Below are 21,641 nucleotides of genomic sequence, written 5' to 3' on the forward strand. Positions count from 1 at the left end.
AAAGACGCTGTAGTTGAGGGCTCCGGAAATCGCAACTACCTACGGTTTTTAAACGTGCACATAATCAAAGCATGTGGGCCTTGAACATTTTTTGCCTTCTTCGAAAATGCGGCCGCCGCGCCGGGAATTCCATTCGCGATCTGTGGGTCAGCAGCCGAGTGCTTTAGCCAGACCACCGTTGCAGGTAGTCGTTCGATAGCGGATGCGTGTTGCGGTTTTTCGAAAACCAGCAGCGCATGATTGGAGGAACCCAGACCCAAGGCAGGCCGCTTTGATTCTCTGGCGCGAGCGCTTACGTTTCGATCCAATCGAAATTGTTCCAAGATTATTCTGAACCCATTCTACCGGAGAGAACGATGCCTCCGTTTATTCGGGGCCCGTTCCTTGCCAGAATAACTCACAGCGCGGCTGTTATCGTTTAAACTAGGACGTCTAACCGTCAGACAAGCCTCGATCGATCCTGTGTGGCTGGTTGTCGTCCTCTCGGGACGTTGCAATCTGTGCTGTCGCATAGCGCGTACAAACTTACGTCCTGATGGTGATTCCAGCGTAAGAATCGTGGAAATGTTAGCCTTGCGCTCTACAACTACACTTCCTTTAGCCATTCTAACTAGCATTGTGGGCGCTGTTGAACAAGCGCCACATGCTCGTGAAAAAGCTTCTTCTTTAATGGTTAGCGAGCTGATGGCAGCCAGAAATGCAACTAAAGTAGGCTGATGCGTCGCGGGATCCATTAGTCACGCATGCCGAATGCAGGGACCTTCGTGATACCAGCAGCGCCAGCTCACTCAAGGTCACGAGCGTGGGCAGCTTTGACGCTTTCGAGCTCGATAATGAGGTCCACAAAGCACTGGCTGCTTTGTTTTTTTTGCCTGACATGTCGGGCACGTCGGATGCGCGGCCCTTCTGCGCACGACTGGAGGTTGCGACGGCAACCGCATACGACGACGTGAAGCTGACAGGATCACGAGGCCACAATGCTTCATGGTGCATGAGGTACAATTGATGATGCACTGCTCTCTTTGTTTTTTAGTTTTTTTTTCAAGACGAAGTGATTGAATAGGTATCGTAATGAGATACTTCTAATATCGTGGCGCGAAAAAAGCGTCGTTTGATCTCGAATGAGCTTTCGCGTCTTTATTCCGTCTAATATACACGTCGCATGCTTTGGAATTCCTCTTTCCTCCAATGATTGGCTGTTTAGCACTGCCAGGAAAAAGATGAAAGTCTTTAAGCTACGTGTTATAAACTGGAACCAATATGCCTGCAAATGTTTTTTCTTTCAACGATGTTTCCTATTTCAAACATCGCTTTAGAGACCATTGCCGAAGAATAGCGCACACAAGAAAATCGTGTGATCAGTTTCAATGCTTCGTGGGCTGAGAAACCTCACTTACACCTTGGGGTAGCCTGTATATAGGCCTCACCTGTCCGTACTACGTACAGAAAAGGTCGTTATGTGACTGACCAAAATTATAGAGCTGTTAGAGCTTCTACTGTACATTGCCACCTTGAATGTCCACAGCACGAGAATATCTGATAAAAGTGAAACTATGTTTTGTAATCACGTTAGAACTTTAGATTAGCGACTACTTTTTGTGCTGAAAGCACGTAGACTTATCGTGCCATAACCGACAGACACTGTTTCGCAGGGATCGACACGACTTTTTTCGTATAAAACGTACAAATAAACTCCTTACAAATGGTGACTTCTGCGTGAATTCAACTTCCTCTTTCATAACTTTACAGTATGCTCCTCTGCTAATGAGTTTTGTGGGATCGCCGAAGATGGCGGATGGGTTAAGTAAGAAAAAAAGTGACAACTACCCATTTGTAGCACAAGAAATACAGCCTTCGTTACTTTTAGCTCACTCGTTCATTATTGTGTATTAAAGTGTGCGTGTGTATAAGGGAGCTAGATATAATGACGTAGTGTGTTGGTGTCCTCAATTACCTGTCTTACGTGCGGTTAAAGACGCGTTTCTGTAACCGAATGTCTTTAGAACACTATGTCTTAATCCACGTGTTTAAGGAATAGTGCCTTAAAGCACAAATTGCTATGCACTATATGCCGCCACATTGCTGGCACCAATAGCTGGCAGAATGCTTCAGTTTGTTTCTTTCTGATTCTGGAACACCTCTACTCTGAACTCTTATCGTTTCTGTCGGAGGAATTGTTCTTCCTTGGGAGGAAGAATTTCTGCGATAATGATCGTGCCGCTTTCTTTCCGTAGTTGTCAGACGCATTCGATTAGTCTTCCACCTGGCCTGGTTCCTATAGCCAGGTCACCTGTCAATATCTGATTAGTGCATGTAATCAGTATGTGTTTACTATTTCTATGTGTTTGTGTATGTCCCATATGGGTGTGAGCTCTTGTATATATGCACTTCCTTCTAACGCTGTAAGTTAAGTAAATTTTATAAATATTGATACTTGTTGTACAGATTTTCTAACATCTTCACCAAGTCTTGTAAATTCTGTGCATATATCATCATGTGCATTGTCCATATTGTGATTAGTGTATATGTGTAGTGTATGTAGTTATTAGTACCATGGGCTATGGACACCTTACGGACTTGGACACATTTGTTTAAATGTGTAATGTATGTTTTGCTTTGTCATTTGTTTGTAATTGTGCTTGTTATACAGACGCTCGTTCCTTAGGTTTGTTGCTTCCCATGATAGAATAAACTTTTTCTAAGCACATATAAATTTCGCAGGAGGTTGCTGCGGGTCTGCGTGCTGCTTCTGCTCCTGGAGATGGCGGCCGAGCGGCACGGGGCATTCGCCGCCGTGCCGCCCAGCGCCCAGCGGCAGACCGGCAGCATCCCGGGAGACTTCATCATCGGCGCCCTCTTTCCCGTGCACCAGTCACCGGACGCCAAGAACGCGCAGACGCGCACCTGTGGAGAGGTACGCCTGCCGGTTCATCTCTTACTGCGGATGCTCCGTATGGCTGTGCTTCTGATTGAAACAGTTGGGGTAGCTACGCGCTGGTAGTGCGAAGAACGATGAAGCAGTGGAGCTGATGGCCTTCTTCTCCTCCTTTCCCTCTTCAATAACTTTACTAACCTTTCTCTCACCTTGATACACTACTGGGCAAGAGTGTACTATGCTATGTTGACCAATCCCCTCAATCTTTTCCAAATCCTCCCCTTGATTTCTCTTTTTATGGTTGAGGGTTGTCCGTTGGAGTCGTCGTTGGCGTTGCGCCGTAGCCGCTGCTGGTGATAACGTGATGCTCATGAAGATGAAGAACAAGCGCGTTCTAGACCACACATTTTCTTTCAGCCATCCCGGCACACCACATGCAAGGTACTCACTATACGCCATGACGATGACAGTAATGACGAAGACGATCGCGGACAAGAATGGGATTATGCAGTAGATGAGAGAGGGAGAATTATTTTATTGGAGTGATGGCTAAATCCAATTCCACAAAGCTGTAATACGTCAAACGAAATTCGCAATTCAACACAACATACTACTTTTGACTAATAAACATTGTATATAGCAGTACTCCACTTGGCACGCATTTACATTCGTAATTGTGGCATGGGTGATTTACAGCAACACCAGATTATCCCATTGCTTCGCCCACTCATCATAATCCATTTCAGGTATATGACGCGTTTTTATGTTATACTATACGTCGCTATGCTATCCTTAACACTGTTATCTCCTCCATTTTATTTTTCTCACCCTCACAACACTCCTCATCCTCCATTCCCTTTCGCATGTCTAGCTATACTATAAGGTATGCCTGGCGGTGTTATGCTAGGAGCTTTTTTTTATACTGTGAATATGATGACATGCGTGACTACGATGTTAAAAAAAAGATCACTAGACCGTGGCCTCCGCGATTAGCTCCGGACGCAGTAATCGCACAGGCAGCGTAAATGAAAAAGGCAGTGGGGAAACTATGATAAGATGCGGCATGTTGCAAACGCGAAGTGAAGCAGCCTATGTTTGGGGCTTGTCCCTTGTCCGTCGTCGTAGTGACGCTAGTACTCGGAGCGCCCACTAGATGGCTATGCGGTAGAGCACTCGCTTTATGGCGAGGTGGCGTGAGCCATCGCCCGATCTTAAGGGCACAGCCGGATACATCCATCGCTTTATCCTTCGCTCCACTCCAGCGCGTGCTCTGGTATGAATGGAGACTGTTAGCGGCACTGCGTTGCTTTGTATAATAAAGGCGCTTAGCCTTCTAGATGGCTCTGCGATAGAGTGCTCTCTCCACTCCGCGTCTGTTCTGGCAAGAGTGGAGACCACTAGTGACGCTGGGCTGCTATGTATAATAAAACATGAACGCCTGCGGTGAGGAATAAAATCACCTCGTTACAAAACCTTAAGTCGACCCATGGCTGCTTCGAACACTATTCAGGGTCTCCTTAACGGGGAGAGCAGCCTAGCACTTGAGTGCGAAATTCAGCCATGCAACTCATGAACTCGCCCTGAAATCCGACCGATGTTTTCTTCTGTTTTTAAAATGCTAGACATACTTACAAATAAATCTTTGCTGCATTCGGCTGAAATATTGTCTTCGCCTAATGCTGACGTGTGGACGTCCTGCAAAACTTGGCACAAATATCCCGCTTCGATCCTCAAATCAACAATGCAGAGATGCACCTCCCAAGTAAAACACACTATCTTTTTAGGTGCTTGATATCGAGTACGCGCTTGATATTACTTGATATCGCTTGATATCGCGATTCATATCGCTTGATAAAGCGCTTGATATTGAGTACGTAAACGCAAGTACCATGTTGCTGTGCCACAAGTTACATCGTACCCGTGCTCTCTTGTCTGTACGTGCCGTTGAAGTAATTTTTGTAACCCGACGCATTTCTGCTCACCTGAACTGCTTGTATTTGTATGCAATAAAATCCTTCTGCGTGTTTATTTCGCCCGACGTGGTGCTTGATTCCACACTCGGGTCATTCTTGGTATGGTATACTTGTATTATTACACTTCAATCCTGCCTGTGTCACTATCGTATCTATTTCATGCAGACGTCCTGTCTCTTACAAGGTGTATGTGTGAACGAAGGGGAATGTTAAAGACGTGTTTTTCTTGGTCAAACATAACTTTATCAAAACTACTTTCCTTTATCGTTGTACGTACGTCAATTCTGTTTTTTTCTTTTCTTCATGTCTTCATGTAACTTCTTTCGTCTATGATCGTTCATTCCCCTCACCCCTTTCCCAGCACAGGGTTGCCAGCTGGTCTGAGAACTGGCTAAACTCCGTCTTTCTCCTCCTCCTTTCGCAGTTTCATGTTGTCCCTCACTGCAGGTATAGAGCCTATTTACATTTCTTTAAATTACCTTATGTAACATTTTAATTTACCTTCTTTTATTTCATTTCAGTTATTCACAATAAAGATCCCAAAGGCGTGTTACTAAGGAATGGTTATCTAAACAAAAATTACAAAATTTATCCACGAATGAATCTTGTCCTATCATTCGTGAAGGCGGGTGAGGTGGTCATGGAAGGGATGTGGTGGGGAAGGCCGTTTCAGTCTTTGGCTGTGCGGGGGAAAATGATGATGAGCAAGTAACAGTTCGTGCAATTCGACGAGAAACGGTAAAAGAATGGCATGTGTGCAGTTAAATGCCCATAGGAGGTAGATTGTCAGGTGTTTGGCGAAGGGAACTGTTATAGAATTTACGATATAAAAGTAAGCTCGCGATGCGATGGTGATGTGCTAGTGAATCCAAAGCAAAGTCTGCGTTCAACGACAAAACACTAATGTGATATAGAAGTGGCCTTAGGTTACCTTAAGCTATATGTAATTTAATTGTGAGGTTACATTTGTAGGCTACATTACCGACCTATAGACTCACCCTACTCGTCGTGGGCGCAGGTCCGCGAGCACTACGGCATCCAGCGCGTGGAAGCCTCTCTGCACACCATCGACGACATCAACTGCAGCGACACCCTGCTTCCCAACGTGACGCTGGGCATCGAGATCCGCGACTCGTGCTGGTATTCGCCCACGGCTCTGGAACAGAGCATCGAGTTCATCCGGGACGCAATCAGCGCCCAGGAGACTAGCGGCGGCGGCGGAGCGAACGTCACCGAATAGCCCGCCGTCTGTCCCAAGGGCCCGGCGAGGCGCGTCAAAAACCTAGTGGGCGTCATAGGACCTGGCTCATCGGCCGTCACCATACAGGTGGGTCTGAAATCGTGAACGTTCTCCCGTTCCTGCTTTAATGGGCTTGCTGCGGAGAGTTTTAGTTTTATACCACCAATATACCCCAAATGGTTCCCAAGCCCGGATTGTCCTCTGTGTGGTGGGTACTTCGAGCATGTCCAGCGCCTTTCTCGGTCCCCCTTCCCACCGAAGAAATAAACAAGCTCAATAGGGCCCAGGGCCTGATCTCTCAAATCCTGGCCGTCCAGAAAGCCGGCGTGAGGGCAGGCAGGTTTAACCTGACCGTTCCCGAGTGGGCCTAGCCAGGTGACCTCGAGTCAACTCCTGCCTATTGTGGACCTAATAAGGTGGTTTCACTTACTCACCTCGGCTTTTTCATCGCTATAACTTATCTAGCGAAAACATTGGCCCCATATCTGCAGGTTACACTGCAAATGTCGTTGAAAGACGATAGTCTTGCGTCTGCAGAGAGTAAACAAAACGTTTTTTTTTTATGTTTTTCGCAAGAAAATCGGTGAATAGTGTTCTGGAGGCGCTGCGGTAGAGTGCATCGAGCGTGCAGCGGAGGCACGTCAGTTATATAAAAAGAGACTCACGGATGTTTACGACAGCTTTTCCCGCTACTTCGCGATGCGTTCATCAGCGTACCTGCAACCGTTGCTCACTGCGGCAGCACACAGGTGGCGACAAGAACTTATGCTAATGTCGCTCTTTCAGCATCGCTTGTACTTCTGTTCTTGCTTATTTTTCAGTTACTTTGTTACCAGATGTTGCTGTTGCACATTGCCGCATCTCCTCAAGATCAGCGTCTCTTATAAGGACGCAATAAAACATGAAACTCTTTTGCCTGCTTTTGTCAGCTTCTCTGGGAACCATGTTTTACAGATATTCATTTGGAAGATCATTTGTATGTGGGTCATCAAGAACAACAGCATCCATCCCATAACCCCACGGGCTGGAATACGTCAGTCTGAAGTGGAAGAGCCGTTGTAGTGCGGCCGCTCTAATGAGAAAGTTCAAGACTGCGTGGTTCTGTTGCTAGACAGTATCCGTCTTGATTGCGCTTGGGCTAAGGGTAATCATAGTGTAAGGTGACTTGTGCCTAAGCTACATGCTATATCATTCAAATGAATGCATCAGTGTGTCGTGACTTTGTTTCTGAAAAAAACTACTTAAGCGGATTGCGTACCTATTCGTGATTCCCCCAACTTTTATACCATGCATGAGCAAACTAATAAATGAGCATTGTAACAAACAAAAATATCAAACAAGAAAAAAAGCAGCTAACCAACAAAGTAGTTGCGTATTGACGATTTCGTCTTCTTCTTTCCTCCTCATCCTGATGGGCGAGCAGGTGCAGAACCTGCTGCAGCTGTTCAACATCCCGCAGATCGGCTACTCTGCCACGTCGCGGCAGCTGAGCAACAAGCAATTCTTCAAGTACTTCCTGCGCGTGGTGCCTTCCGACCAGTACCAGTCACAGATGATGGTCGACACGCTGCTCATGTACAACTGGACCTACATCTCCACCGTCAACACGGAAGGTAAGTCGGCGGTCGCCGCCTCTTTCTTTCCTTCGAGAGCGGTGGCTCTGCTACCAGGCAAAGGATAATGCACACAAGACTTTGTGTGCTGAGTTTCCACGGTTAAAAGAACAACCCCCTGACACGATTACAGATAGATATCACGATGCATTTGGCAAGGGGTAAGAAGATGAACCTACAATCATGGTTTTTATTGTCAGTTTGCTTGGCAAGCATTTCGCACACTTGGAACTCGATGCCGGTCATACAAAGGTCGCACTTCCTGCGTCTAATCGAGACAGACTAATGTTTGATAATTTACTGGGCTTGACCCAGCTCCGCTGGTCTTTGGAATTTGCAGTAACAGAGCCACGCATAAATGTTTGGTCGTCATAGGCCTGCTTATAAACACGTGGCTGTGATTATAAAGTGCTGTTTATAAATGCAATGAAGCCGCACGCATGCGCTCCGTACGAACATAAAAAAACAAGCAGAACAGGACAGTCAAAGCGTGCACCGTTGCTCCTTCTGAATGCTCCGCCTTCTTTACGCTGCATAGGAACACCGACGTAGAAGAATCTTTAGAACGTCGTTTGACATTCGAGATTGTTGACGGCATTGAAACACCTACAAAATGACGTTGGAAATCCTACTTGGTTCCTTCGTATAAAATTCACCGCAAAATTATGAACATTTTTTATGGTGTACCGGAAAGGGCCGTAATGAAACAGCAAGAACTGACAACTGACCGCTCCGCTGCAGAGCTCTGCCAACACTTGGACAAGGCATCCTACTAAGGAAGCCATAGGATCTATTATTGGCTAGCATGACAGATTTCCCATGGGTGTATGACCCCCATATAGTTTCCTAAAATACTATTGGGGACTCTGCTGCGATCAATTGGTCGTGCGTTCCTGACGTATCTAGTAGTAGTAGTAGTAGGAGTCGTCGTCGTCGTAGCTGTACGTAGCCACCTCTCGTTAAGTGTTTGGAATGTTCACTGGGTGATGGTACTTGTATATGATGAAGATATGATGGAAAGATGCGAGATGGTGGTACTTGGAGCATTCACTAGATGGACGGACGGACGCATGGACGAAGAGACAGACAAGCAGACAACGTACGCGCAGACGTATGGACAGAGAGACAGATGCCCGGATGGACGGACCGACTCACAGACCCACGCAGAGACGGACGCACGGATGAATGGGAGCACGGACGGACTGACAGATGCTTCGCCCTACTCATTATCAATCACTCCGTGGATATCCTGTGATTTTTTTTTCAATGAAGAAACTCACTAGAAGACGCTGCCTGCGTCGATGTTGTTTCTCGCGGGTGAGGGCGCGTTCTAGTTCATTGCGAGCTGTTACTTCAGCGTTCATCACAAAAAGCGTTCCCTCTCTTCGCCACACGAGTGCTGAGGTGGTGCCCTCTCTTGCGCACAAGCAAAGAGACAGCAGCAGAGGACGATGCCCGCTGACACACCGATAACCTAAGGTACTTCGCCCCTAAAATGTTCAAAATGTTTCTGAGGCATTATCTGTACTCTGAACATCGGCTGTCTTGCATGGATGTCATCAATGTTACGTAACAAGCGCACGTGTTCGCAGATTAAATACTGTGGTGTTAGCAATGTCCCGCATGTAAGCAATTATTCCAGCGAGTGCAGATGGTTGGCGCGTTCTCGTGTTTTCCACTACGCTGATCATTTTCTCAAAAATCGTTTTTATGCAAAACAAGCATTTCGAAATGCTGGGCGCGTTATCGCAGCGCTGACAGAATTCCGTAGAATCAATCTTACGTTATTTGCATCAAATATTGTAACTGACACCAGAGGACTTTGGTTGTAGGTTTAATAAACAGCTGGCTGAGAGAAAATATTACTAAACATGAGCGGAGTCGTTTTTTTTGTCGTTAATAATCATTGAAGACCTTGTTGGCTTTACTTGAAGAAAAGTGCGCGTAAGAGGAACTATATGCGCAATATGCAATGAATAATAGGTGCTGGCCGACTCATAGTGGGTGAACACGTCATCAGGAAGCGCCTCTTCGTAGCAGGAAGCAGTGAAGCATTAGAATGATTGAAACTGCTCCATGTCGCACACTGTAAGCTGGAGAGAACTGAGGCGGGTGGGTGTGGGCGACTTCTTTTATAAACCTAACATTGATCAATCATCCGCTTGGAGGCCAGACAAGGCTGCAGTGTTGTACTTCAAGCTTTGAGTAATCAAGAACTTCCTTCCCAACGTCTGCGAGACCCGGTTAACCGAGACACACGTCTTATGCGAAAATTTATAGCAGCTTGATCGGTGCTGTAGAGAAAGAAGCATGGAACTCAATCATCAGGAAATTCCTTAGATATACGGGGTTTGCCGACGAACAAGGCACCAAGGCTGCTTGAGCTGTGAACGTTCTACAGACAAAAACAATGACACAACAGAGCAACAAATGGGGCTTATCCACGTTCGTAAATAATGACTCCAGCGGGAGCTCCGCTTACTGTTTTATTAGCGAGAACACTGAGCTCATGGCCATCAGGAATATTTCGAAAAGCATTAGAAAAGCTTCAACGTTCTTTTAAAGGCACTAACATTTGTGATCAGTACTGAGAGAGCGATATCGAAACTGTGCGTTGTGCTTGTGTGGAAGCAATGTTAAAATGAAGAATTTCAGCCTCGCCAGCTGCAGGGCTGTGTAAATCAGTGTGTGTGTTTTTTTGAATATTTACTTTATTCAACATGAGTGTGGGATTAGGTAGCTGTAGTGAAGAAATGACTGACAGCTAATTCAATGATTTTCTTGTTCAATTTAAAAGTACAAAAAGAAGAACGAACTGCTACAGACTACAGGGGCGGTTAACATTATCTCACTATTCAAATGCTCACTTCATCTCTCTTCATTTGACAGCGTACCAGGCATCGGCGTAGTTTTCCTTCCCCTTTCCTGCAGTGTCAGGTGGCTAAATTGAAGTGCCCGGCAAATTGCCAGAGAACAAGCGAACGTTAAGAAAACAAGTGGCTTTACATTGTGACTACTGGTAGTCTGTAATAGGTGCATAGGGGCTCTGATGTTTTTTTTTCACAGCGAAGCAGTTTTTAGTCGAGGCTTCCTCGTCCATAGGCGTAGCTCTGGTTACGCGGTTCTTAAGAGTAGGACTTCTTAAAGAGAGGAAGGGCTGCGCCATGCCAAGATGAAAGACGGCGAGGCTTTGTGGAAATGATGAAACAATAAGATGTGCGCTTACAGCGGGAGTGTCGAGGCTCAGTCGGAAGGTTGCACCAATAAGAGATGCGCTTAGAGCAGGAGTGTCCAGACTCAGTGGGAAGGCTGCACCAATAAGAGCAGCGTTTAGAACAAATGTGTTGAGGCTCACTGGAAAGGGTGGACCACTAGAAGGCTCAAAAGCCTAGGTGAGGGTGAATGTGACAGAGGGGGTGAATGTGACACAGTTTTGACTGTCCGCAAAGTGGTGCTACCACTTTTTTTTCTCGTTATGGTCTCAGAATAAAGTCGCGCTGTTTGCGAACATTTGGACCTTTCTTCATCACATCACTAGCATGCGTCATTTCTAAACTACAAATTGTGAAGCAGGACGTGCGTTCACCTTACGGATATAACATAGACGAAGCTACAAAAAGAAAATTCAGTGGTTGATTACGGCTCCGACAAAACTGAACAAAGAAACTAAAAGAAGCTTGAATGCGTAGGCAAAAGTCGCAAGTGATTTCTACTTCAAAATAATTATGGAACCTCTTCCAGAAGGCAACCCCGGTGAGATGCGAAGCAGCAGTGGTGCACACGGCATCGACCTTGTTAATTCGGGCGTCGACGCGGGTTCTGGAAGAACGGTTTCAAGGGAAATTAGGTGTGGTGCTTACTCGAATAAACGTTTGTTTGAAACGCAAAGCTAGAGGAGGCGGGTTGGGTTTCATCGCAGATAAACAAGCCTAAAGAGTGTTTTCACTTGACACGTTGTCCAGCGTTGCGCATAATGGAGAGGATGAAGCGAGGAAGAAGTGCGTTGCGAGCGGGTGGAGGGGCCGGCAGCTGTTGCGCATAAGGAAGAGAGTGATGTAAACGTGCAGCTGATAGTTGACTTACTTGGCACTGCTACAACACCTATGGTGAGAGGGTTCGTACGGATGTACGGGACAGCGTTACACAGGCTAGTGAAAGCGCTTCTTCGCATCTAATAATTTAGATAAGTTTTCGCTTCATATAGGCACACACTGAACTGAATATCCAAAGGTGGTGATTAATAATTGGGGATGGTCGCAGTGACTGCTAGCCACCAGAGCATAAGTGGGGCAGGCATGACGTCATGCAACGTGAATTCATGCGTAGAGGCATCATGGCTGTCTTATCTTTGAGCCTTGCTGCTGCGGTACCACGCGAGAAGGCGTATAACGGCTGCTTCGGCGGCGCTTGGTCGTTCAGCCTCGCGATGGGTGGCGCGCTGGCTAGGCCGTCTGTACGTGTGCTTCAGTGGAAGTGACAACCTGAATGCCATTGTCGAGTAGATACCGCTACACCGCAAGCTGTGAAATCTCAAGCAAAAACCCAGTTTCCTGCTGAAACACCAGGACGAAAGGAGGCCACATTAGCCCAATATAAAGCCCAGCAAGCAGGAAAGCTCACCAACATCTAAGTTGTTGCAGACGCCTGCCTTGTTTAAGAACACCAACAAGGTAGAAACATCAAACTTTAATGATATCGTATGTGTACTTTTTGCCAAACCCAGCCAAACGTGCTTTAAGATATTAAAAAGTCGGCATACGTGAATAAGTTTCGGCCAGTATTTCGTTTTTTCGCTAGAAGGAACACACGTGGTGCCCTTTTTGTTTGTTTTTTTGTTCAGGCCCCTTGCTCTATCCATTTTATTCATCCTTTCTCGTTGATCTCAGTTCTTCGAGTCGAAAATCATTTGTACTCTCTCCACCATCTCTTAACTTTTCTAAAGCGAGTTCACTGCGTCCCTAGTTTTTATTCTTAAACATTTATTTTTTAACAACCTTGTGTTCCGGCAATTTTGATGACAAAAGTTCGAAAAACAGCCACCAGGGGTAGGAATACACGGGAGTATGGGTCAGCCAGGAGGAGATTGAAGCCTAATGCATCCGAAATCACGGACACGTGCGCTTCATTATTGGCTTTGTTTGTTTCTTTCATCTTCTTTATGTTTGGCAGTCTCCTCTTTATGCGAGGGCGTCGTCGCCATTCTACAACCTCGGCTCTGTTTTTCTTTTGGCGTGGTGGCCTGTTACGCCTGGTCGACGTGCTTACTCGCTCCACCGAGCACATCGGAACAGGCGCAACAAAAACAAAGAAGAGAACCGAGAATAGGTATAAAGGGAATAAGGACCGAGTGATGGTGGCGTGAAAGGGACAGGATCCGGGGGACAAAGAATGGGGTAGCAACGGCACACGTCTGCTTGAACCGCGGAAGCATTAACGCACTCCTTCGGGGAATCGGGTTCTTCCGGGCCTCCAGGACCGCACGGTATTGCTACAGGGCATTTCGCTGCTGCCCCCCTGTGTTGGCACTGTGCTTGGCTTGGCACTCGGTGTGACGCGACCTTCCCGATACAAACAAGATGGTGGCGTTCGGGTCTACTTGGCATTGTACGTGTGTGCGAGTCCCTCAGGCTCCGGCAAAGATGTCACCTCCCTCTTTATCAGCCACATGTAGACTCCTTCGACGTCTTGCGTGGATGACGAAGACATGTCTTTTGGTAAATGCCATTCGTGCCATGTATGGATCAGGATGATGATAAAAAGACGAGAGGGGACTCGATTTTTGTGTATCGACCTCTTGCAGGCTACGGACGACAAGGAATGCAATGCATAATCAACGTTGTTGTTTTGTTCAACATTAAGCGGGACATTAATTTTTGCTGAGGTATTAGTACCGGTTGATGATTGTGATAAAGCCTTCGTGAAAATAAATGAAATGTTGATGAGAAAACATTAGAGACAACTCAGCGTTGACGCGAGTCGAACACGTAGCCCGCGCATTATCTTTTGCTGTTTTCTAGCCACTGAAGATGTACAGCGACGACTTCATTTCTTTGTACTATGTTGTTGACTATCTTTATAGATGTATATACAAAATTGTGCTGAGAATGAAAGCAAAACCAACGTATTGCAGCCTTTACCTATAGTTACCCTTTGGTAGCATAAATTTACAGAACAAGTTGTTATTACAGGATGGTACGAACTGCCTTTTTGTACGCTATATAAGTATCATGTTCCCACCGTGCACCCACGCGATGGAGCATGCACTGAAATTCCACAGAAAATATCAAGTAGGTTGCGTTTGTTTTATGAGCATCATGGTGTTTCGTGTCTTGCGTCGAGTTCCTTGCTCAAGCATTAATAATATACACTTTGCTGCTTAAATATTGTCTTGTAATTTGTTCGACCTGCGCTGACAAGTTTTCAGGGGCAAAGCTCCGTAAGGCGTGGGTCGGTCATCGCCTGTATGTATGTATGTATGTATGTATGTATGTATGTATGTATGTATGTATGTATGTATGTATGTATGTATGTATGTATGTATGTATGTATGTATGTATGTATGTATGTATGTATGTATGTATGTATGTATGTATGTATGTATGTATGTATGTATGCATGCATGCATGTATGTATGTATGTATGTATTTATGTATGTATGTATGTATGTATGTATGTATGTATGTATGTATGTATGTATGTATGTATGTATCTATGTATGTATCAGTAATGTGAAAAGCGTCATAGTTATCCACACCACAGTACCACGAATACAGATAATCACGTGTCGGACGCAGTGCGGTTGCGTAGTAAACGCGATGTTCCGTTTATTAACGCGACCGCGTTAATAAACCACATTTCGCAGAAATACCGGCGTCGGGGTCGGTGTTTTCGCTGCGAGGAAAACATTAGCGTTGTCCATGAGCGAAAATTAAGAAATTAAGAAGTATCTTTGCTTCGAGTGGGACCGGGGATAGAACATGTGAAATCTCCCTCCATGGCGTGAAGTATTTAGCCACTCGGCCAGTACGCAAGCATCCTCAAGCATGCTAACAATGAGATGTTTATGCACACCGTTAACGTGAGTGATACGTACATTTCGAAAGTGCTTTTGCGAGGCAGAGGCTCGAAAATCACCAGCGAGATAGCGCTAAGGGCGCACGTGCGGGGGCAGAGAGCGCATACACGTACGTACGTACGTACACACACACACGTGTGTACGTACACACACACACACACACACACACACACACACACACACACACACACGTGTGTGTGTGTGTGTGTGTGTGTGTGTGTGTGTGTACGTATGTAGTAACCACCTTACAGCATATGCACACAGTGAATGATGATGAATGGGGCGGTGCTTGAGAGGGGTTTATCGGCAAACCGTGAATTATCCGCTGGCCGCGTCCATGCATCGTCTGTGTGTTTGTCTGTTTGACGAACGGATGGACGCACGCATGGACTCACGGACGGATGGACAGACGAACGCACGAATAGACGCACGGACGGCCGCAGAGACGGATGCACAGACAGACGCACGGATAAAAGCGTGGACGGACTGATGGATGCTTCGCCCCACTCATCATCATTCACTCCGTGGATATGCTGTAATTTTTCATTCTTGCCGTCATGCTTTTTTTCTGTAGTCCTTGCTGTATTTCCCTTACTGAAATGTGCCACCTTTCCAATTTTCAACCCTCCTATTTATTGTGTATTTTTAACTTTCTATTCATTACAATAGCGGTGCAGTTTTGATTATTGTTATGCCACGTGGTGACACCAGGAAAATATCATCATCAATAGGGAGCACGTGATCTCTTCGTTCTCTTTTTTATCTTCTACTTGGCTCTCAGGACGCGCGGGCCCAATCTTTCCGGCGTGGAATGCAATAATTCTAATGGGTCAGATAATCAGAGAGGGAGAGAAAAAGAAAGAGAAATAGAGAAAGAGAGAAATACAATAATGGAGGAAGCCATGCAAAGAAACAAACACTGAAGAGACAGAAAAAAAAACAAGCATAGTTTTGTATAGTATTGTCAAGCAAGGGCTGAGAAATGAAAGTGAGGGTGAGGGGAGGGAAAGGAGAAGGCAACGCTGCCAGCTCCGCTGTTATCACAGATTTGCAACACTACCGAGCAGCTGCCCAATTTTTCGCCTTGCAATAGACAAACATTTCCCCTCGTTATTTTGGCTGCTGTAGTAGTGATATTATTTCCTTCTTTGTAGTTTGCCAATTTGATGTGCACTTTGAAATAAAATAACTTTATCAGATGCGGTGCCATTAGTTTACAGCGGCGCTAACAGAGTCGATGGTAGTCAATGGTGGCCGCTCTACGGTATGTGTAAATTTGATGTGAGCACTGAAATGAAACCGCAAAACTTTGTAACGGTGGTCGAACGCCTCTACTATATGGTTTACACACAAACTGAGCTTTCATCACTTCAATTTTTTATCAACGTTTGTTTCACCACAGAAAGTGTGCAAAGGCGGTGAAGCACGCTTTTCAGTGAATTGTTGCGTCAACGTCATTCCGCTCATTTTTACCGCCTACCACACCCTATACCTGTGTAATAAATTTCATAAAGTGTTCACGCAACATATGCACTGAGAGAAGCATTTTGAACGGAGCAATAAATAAGCAATAAACGATTGGAGCAGCACTCACACAAGTGGAACCAAATTGCCGTGAACACACGCGTGTTCACTGTATGGTGATGGGTATGGGGGAAAGAGTGCAGCTACGCATGTTACACACATAGAAATTGCGTCGCAAATTACGTAATAAACACTAACTATGGCAAAGTTTAGCCAGTAGTAGCCTTGCCATAATCAACAATCTCTTAATGAAGAACGCAATGTCGAGTACAGTGGAACATACCTAATCTCACAAGAGCTGCTTGCTGGAAACGTGGAGCTAGTGTCTGCTATAGCTGCAAGCGTGGTGAGCCTTCAAACACGCTATTGGTAATACGAACATAGATTGCCCTAATCTCGAGCCTCGTGTAATTGAACAACTTCACAACTAACTTACTATTTCGAACAAAATAGCGTGCTAGAAGCTCAGCAATGCGTTGCGTCTGTGCATCTGCCCAGAGTAGACCCGTGTTCCGCGTTTAGAAGAAAATAGATATGCACTATCATTTGAGCTCATTAAGGTACGTGCGTTTTAGAAAATAAAGCCACACAATTGATTTAGCTCTTTAGTACAAATCAGACAAAATCGAGAAATTCCCGTCATTCTTCAAGACTTCTGAATGACTGGAGCGCCATGGTTCTTTTAAATGATTCTTGTAGCCATACTTACGGCAGCACAAGTACGTGTGCTTCTGCCTTATGGCCGTCATCACGCGTGCTGCATAAGAACATTCGAATTGGTTTTTTTTTACAAACGCGAGGAAAAAAAAAACGCACTTTGACGTGGCAGCACCTTGATGGATTATGTCCATTAAAAAAACCGTAATACAAGCGTGCTTAACGAAATGCATTTTCTTTCCCCGAGATTTGAACTTATTCATACTGTACTGCCCTTCGATCTTTGTCACCATCTGAAGAGAGTGTCTTCCAGAGCGTGCGATATAACAAAGTGCTGCATGACACACTTCTAACTTTCATAGGCGCCCTGCATATCCCCGCCTCGTGGCAAGGATGCCCACGCAATGCCAGCAATAAAATTGCTTAACAACTGGGTTGCGCGTTACTGAACTGAAAATATACCCGTCGGACGTGATTACCAAGGCATGAGCGGCGCCGCATCGCTTTATAGCACGAGGAAACTCATTCAGATTTCATTACTTTTTCCGCGTAATCTCGATGTTGTGCGCTGATGTCACACTTGTAGAACCGGTGAACTCCACAATCGCTCTCACCATCACGCGAAACTGTACTTGTACAGCGTGTACTCAAAGGCGGAACAGAAAGATGAGGACGTTCATTCTAGAAAGTACAAACCAGCTCCTAATGAGACCACGAGACCAAGGAAGAAAGGGAAAGAAATTCAATTAGTGCACATTGTGGAGAATATCTGACTAGAAAATTACGTTAGGTCCTGGATACGAATTCTGATTACCATCGTTCATATACGTCCGGTTCCAAATTTGTCGTAATTCTCGATTATGAAGGTGTTTCCCCACGGGTCCTTTTCTTCGCGAATATTTCTCGGTATATTAATGTGCACTTCTCTGTCTTTGGTCTCTCACGCATCTCGCCACTCTTAAGCCTCCTCTCGCCCTCCGCATCTTTCCCGCCCTTTAGTTTTTCTTTCATCCCCAGGGACGGCTTATCAAGAAACGTTTCTACAAGGAGAGGAGGTTCATTTCTATTCATTATCAACGCGCTTATTATGTTCAGTCTTGACGTGTACCTTCAGTCTTGCATCCACCTTTCATCTCTTCTCAGGGGACATGTTCCTTTTTTGTTTTATTCCTTGGTATTTCCTTGCTTCTCATTCACTTATCAATTCATTTGCATGCACGCGCGCGCTGAGTGTTCTATAGTGCACGTCTGGTGCGAGAAAAAAAATCACAAGTAATGACTCGCTTACAGGTCCGACAGCACTTGTGCACCCAGCGTGCATAATCGCCAGGGAGCAGGGTTTAGCGAGAAAAAAAAGAACTTGGAAGACGAGCGTGAAAGAAGAATGGACTCGTGCTGCCGCATATTACGAGGCAGTGAAAACAGGAATAATTGCGTGGTTGTTTTACGCGATCAAGTGTGCAGAAGCGTTCTCTTTCCCTCCTTCGTGCGCATGTTTCCCGCTCTCCTGACAAAGTTCTCTCAACAGCGACAGGAAGGAGAAAGTAAATATGAAATATTTATCGCGTTCTGTCTTCATCTCACTACGTTTTTCTTTCATTCGAGCGTCCCTGTGAAAACTTACTGTCATCTCGCTATCTGGCGTCGCTGTTTTCGTTCCAGAAACTCCGGTGCCCTTCTCAGCGTCTTTCATGAGTTCCCTAGGGTAATCCCAAATTTCCAGAGGAAGCGGGAGTGACGTTAGTTGAGTGCCCGGAGCGCACAATCATACGCAGGCTTTGATGTAATGCACATCACTTCTTCAGTGAGGGGTCCTCGTTGCTAGAAGGATCTTCGTGGCTAGCACATGTATCGAAGATAGTGTCGTGCTAAAAAATACTCACCTATTTTGTTGTAAGTTTCATATCTTTTTTTTTCTAAAGAGTTATTTCACTTGGAGCTTCATAATCTTCGGAAATCTTACGTCTTTCATGCATCCAGAGTGTGACAGAACTGGCAGTTTAGTTAGTTCGTGGAAGTCTCGTGGCGGATTGTCTTCATCATCGTGAAAAACGTATCCTTCATCTTGCTAATTAAGTAATTAAGAAGCATTCTGTCGACGTTCAATACTTGCCTCTGACCACGTTTCCAGCGCTCTTTAAATCACAGAAACACTCCCACACACTCGCCCCCGCCACACACACCACTTCGTAATTTTGGTTCACATTTTTACACTGATTCGTAAACCTTTTCGACTGAAAGTGAACCGCCTCTGAAAGTTTGGTTGGTGGCCCACATTAGGGCAACGCCTTTCACACCGCTTTCACTAACTTCCGCGTATTTTAAGCGCACGCATTAGCCGCATTTCACGCTCCCAGATGCGTAACCTGCACGTTACGTGCGGAAACTCCCCTACTCGTTCCACTTATGAAGCGCAATAAAAGTGCCAGTTGCAGGTGCTGGGAGTCTTTGTGGAGACAAAGAACTAGCAAATATAAGCTTACACCTTAGTTCGTCTAAACTTTAAACTTGAAAAACCTATTTCACAGTGAGTGACTAAGCAAGATTGATGGTGTCGCTCCGGCAGCTCATATGAAAAAAGGGAACCTCTTCAAATAGTATCCACGGAAATAGTTTCTTTGCTTTCGCGACTGGCTTTTCGGACTGAAGCAAAACACAACGTAGGTAGCAAGGGAATGAAGCCCTTAGTTACGCATCGTATTTTGCTCTGCTAATTTCCACAGATCTTTCTCTTCATGAAAGTAACATATATTTCTGCAAGCGAGAGTGGGCGCTGAATAGTGCATCCGGGGCTGCACAGAAGCAAAAGGCAACCTGCTTGTATGAGTCGTAGTAACTGAGCAGCGGAAACCTATACTGCACCACCACGAAGGCTACATGTTTCTTCGGAATCATTTTTATTGCGTTCTCGATGCTTGCGTTTTTTTCCTGAAATTTAGTTGTATTGGTTAAAGTTCGATAGGTCAAGTCAGAAGACAAGCTCTCACCACTTTATTTGTCTTTGTTCTACGAAGAGGGGTTGAAACGCTCTTTTTTTCAACAGCGCTACTTGCATTATTTTTGAACGCTTGTTTCGCTTGAGCGAGCCTAATTACTGTCCCAACAATAAAGCTCCTTCGTATTTAACTCAGGTTTATTTATCATGACCAGATATTTGCACATTAACAGCTCATTTAGCACGTTACTATGGGCATGCCGTACCTCTTGGAAACTTTGGTCGTATTCTAATTTTTACCTTCGCCGAAATTTACCTGCAAGAATGTTAAGTGTATCCAAATCAATTTGTGTGTTATGAAAGTAGCCCGCCATGGTGGCCCAGTGGCTAAGGCACTCGGCTGCTGACCCGCAGATCGTGGGATTGAGTTCAGGTCGTGGCGGCTGCATTTTCGATGGAGGCAAAAATGTCTGAGGCCTGTGTGCTTCGATTTAGGTGCACGTTAAAAGAACCCCAGGTGGTAGAAATTTTCGTAGTCTTCCACTGCGGCTTCTCTCATGGTGGATTTGGGACGTTAAACCCCAACAATTATCTACAATTTGTGTTACGAGATTATCTGGCTCGGCTATCGAAAATGTTTCAAGCACTGACGAACACCCACCCATCCGTTCAATGCTATCTCAAGCGGGATGGTTAGGTAGAACTGCTGAGTCTTTTTCGATGGTGGAAAATACGAAGGGATTCAGTTAACTTGTTTTGCGTTATTAGACGCGAGTGAGCTCACGCGATAGCGCTGACTTTCGGCGTGAGCAGCTTCTCCCTTCGGCAAGACATGCGTCTCTGTAACATCGACGCCACTGACATTTTTTTGTTCGGCGACTTATCGCCAGCTCGTCAAGTCTCTATACACCCTTGAATATATGTCTTATTAGCATTTGCTTATAGAATTTTTCACGTTATATTTTTGCCTTTTTCAGGCTAAAAGTAACAGAACGATAGTAATGGTTCTTGCGTGTGCTCTTTTCGCCTGGCGACTGTCCTTTTTTTTCGTTTGTCAAACGTCGTCTCGATACGTTTACTATTTGTTAAGAACTTCGCCATCTCCGATGACGCAAGCTCAAAGCACGCCTCTGTGTGCACGGTTTCGAAATGAACAAGAAAATGTTTTCGCTCTTTCCTAACGTACCCGTCGTGGCGAACTTTTCGTCTTGCCGAAAAGATATTGTCAACAAAAAGTGTCAGGTTGACGTCATGGTCAGTAGGTTTCAGTACTTTTGCGCTGTCCTTTTATGGCAGCTCTTTCGAAGCCTGAACGCACGCAGACTAAAGCAGACCAGTTTTAATTAGTTCCCGGGACCCGACGGCACTTTCAGTGACGCGCCAACTTGAAAAAAATACCCCCTCGAGAATCAGATGCCACGAAACTCTGCTCCTTTAATGCTTTTTCCCGAATACCGACTGCTAACCCTTTCCTCTGCGATCGTTTCCTTTACGTGGCGATTGGTCGCTCGTACCTCGTTTTATTTGCTTTTAATTGCATCGCATATCCTTATTTTGCTTGGGTTGTAGATTTCGGTACTTTCCCACAAATCGTTAAACAAGAAGATGTTTGCCTGTGTCAGTTCAACTCATCGAACAGATGTCACGTATTTCACGAATTCAGCGATTTCTGTGCTGTTATTTTGATCCTTATTCATTCGACATTTTTAATTATGGACGCCTAAGATAGGGTTTTGAGTCAGACGAAAG

The 21,641-nt window shown here is 45.4% G+C and overlaps 2 protein-coding genes across 2 annotated transcripts; both read left to right on the forward strand.

The window, feature by feature from the left end:
- Window positions 1-877: 877 nt before the first annotated feature.
- On the forward strand, window positions 878-6,101 carry LOC142786647 (metabotropic glutamate receptor 5-like). Its single transcript, XM_075884279.1, has 3 exons — window positions 878-996; window positions 2,722-2,914; window positions 5,867-6,101. The coding sequence occupies exons 1-3, from the start codon at window positions 878-880 to the stop codon at window positions 6,086-6,088; spliced, it is 534 nt and encodes a 177-aa protein (XP_075740394.1). The 3' UTR covers window positions 6,089-6,101.
- A 1,387-nt stretch (window positions 6,102-7,488) lies between these two features.
- LOC142786648 (metabotropic glutamate receptor 5-like) lies at window positions 7,489-20,874 on the forward strand. The gene is made up of 2 exons (XM_075884280.1): window positions 7,489-7,701; window positions 20,870-20,874. The coding sequence occupies exons 1-2, from the start codon at window positions 7,500-7,502 to the stop codon at window positions 20,872-20,874; spliced, it is 207 nt and encodes a 68-aa protein (XP_075740395.1). The 5' UTR covers window positions 7,489-7,499.
- Window positions 20,875-21,641: the final 767 nt, after the last annotated feature.

Source organism: Rhipicephalus microplus, unplaced genomic scaffold (genome assembly GCF_043290135.1).
Source record: "Rhipicephalus microplus isolate Deutch F79 unplaced genomic scaffold, USDA_Rmic scaffold_27, whole genome shotgun sequence".
NCBI lineage: Eukaryota > Metazoa > Arthropoda > Arachnida > Ixodida > Ixodidae > Rhipicephalus > Rhipicephalus microplus.

What these genes read in the sequence shown, in the direction of transcription:
- LOC142786647 (XM_075884279.1), top strand. Translation starts at nt 878, where the DNA reads ATGTCGGGCACGTCGGATGCGCGGCCCTTCTGCGCACGACTGGAGGTT. An exon ending in AATGCTTCATGGTGCATGAG is followed by an intron (nt 997 to 2,721) that starts GTACAATTGATG and finishes TAAATTTCGCAG; the next exon opens with GAGGTTGCTGCGGGTCTGCG. An exon ending in AGACGCGCACCTGTGGAGAG is followed by an intron (nt 2,915 to 5,866) that starts GTACGCCTGCCG and finishes TCGTGGGCGCAG; the next exon opens with GTCCGCGAGCACTACGGCAT.
- LOC142786648 (XM_075884280.1), top strand. Translation starts at nt 7,500, where the DNA reads ATGGGCGAGCAGGTGCAGAACCTGCTGCAGCTGTTCAACATCCCGCAG.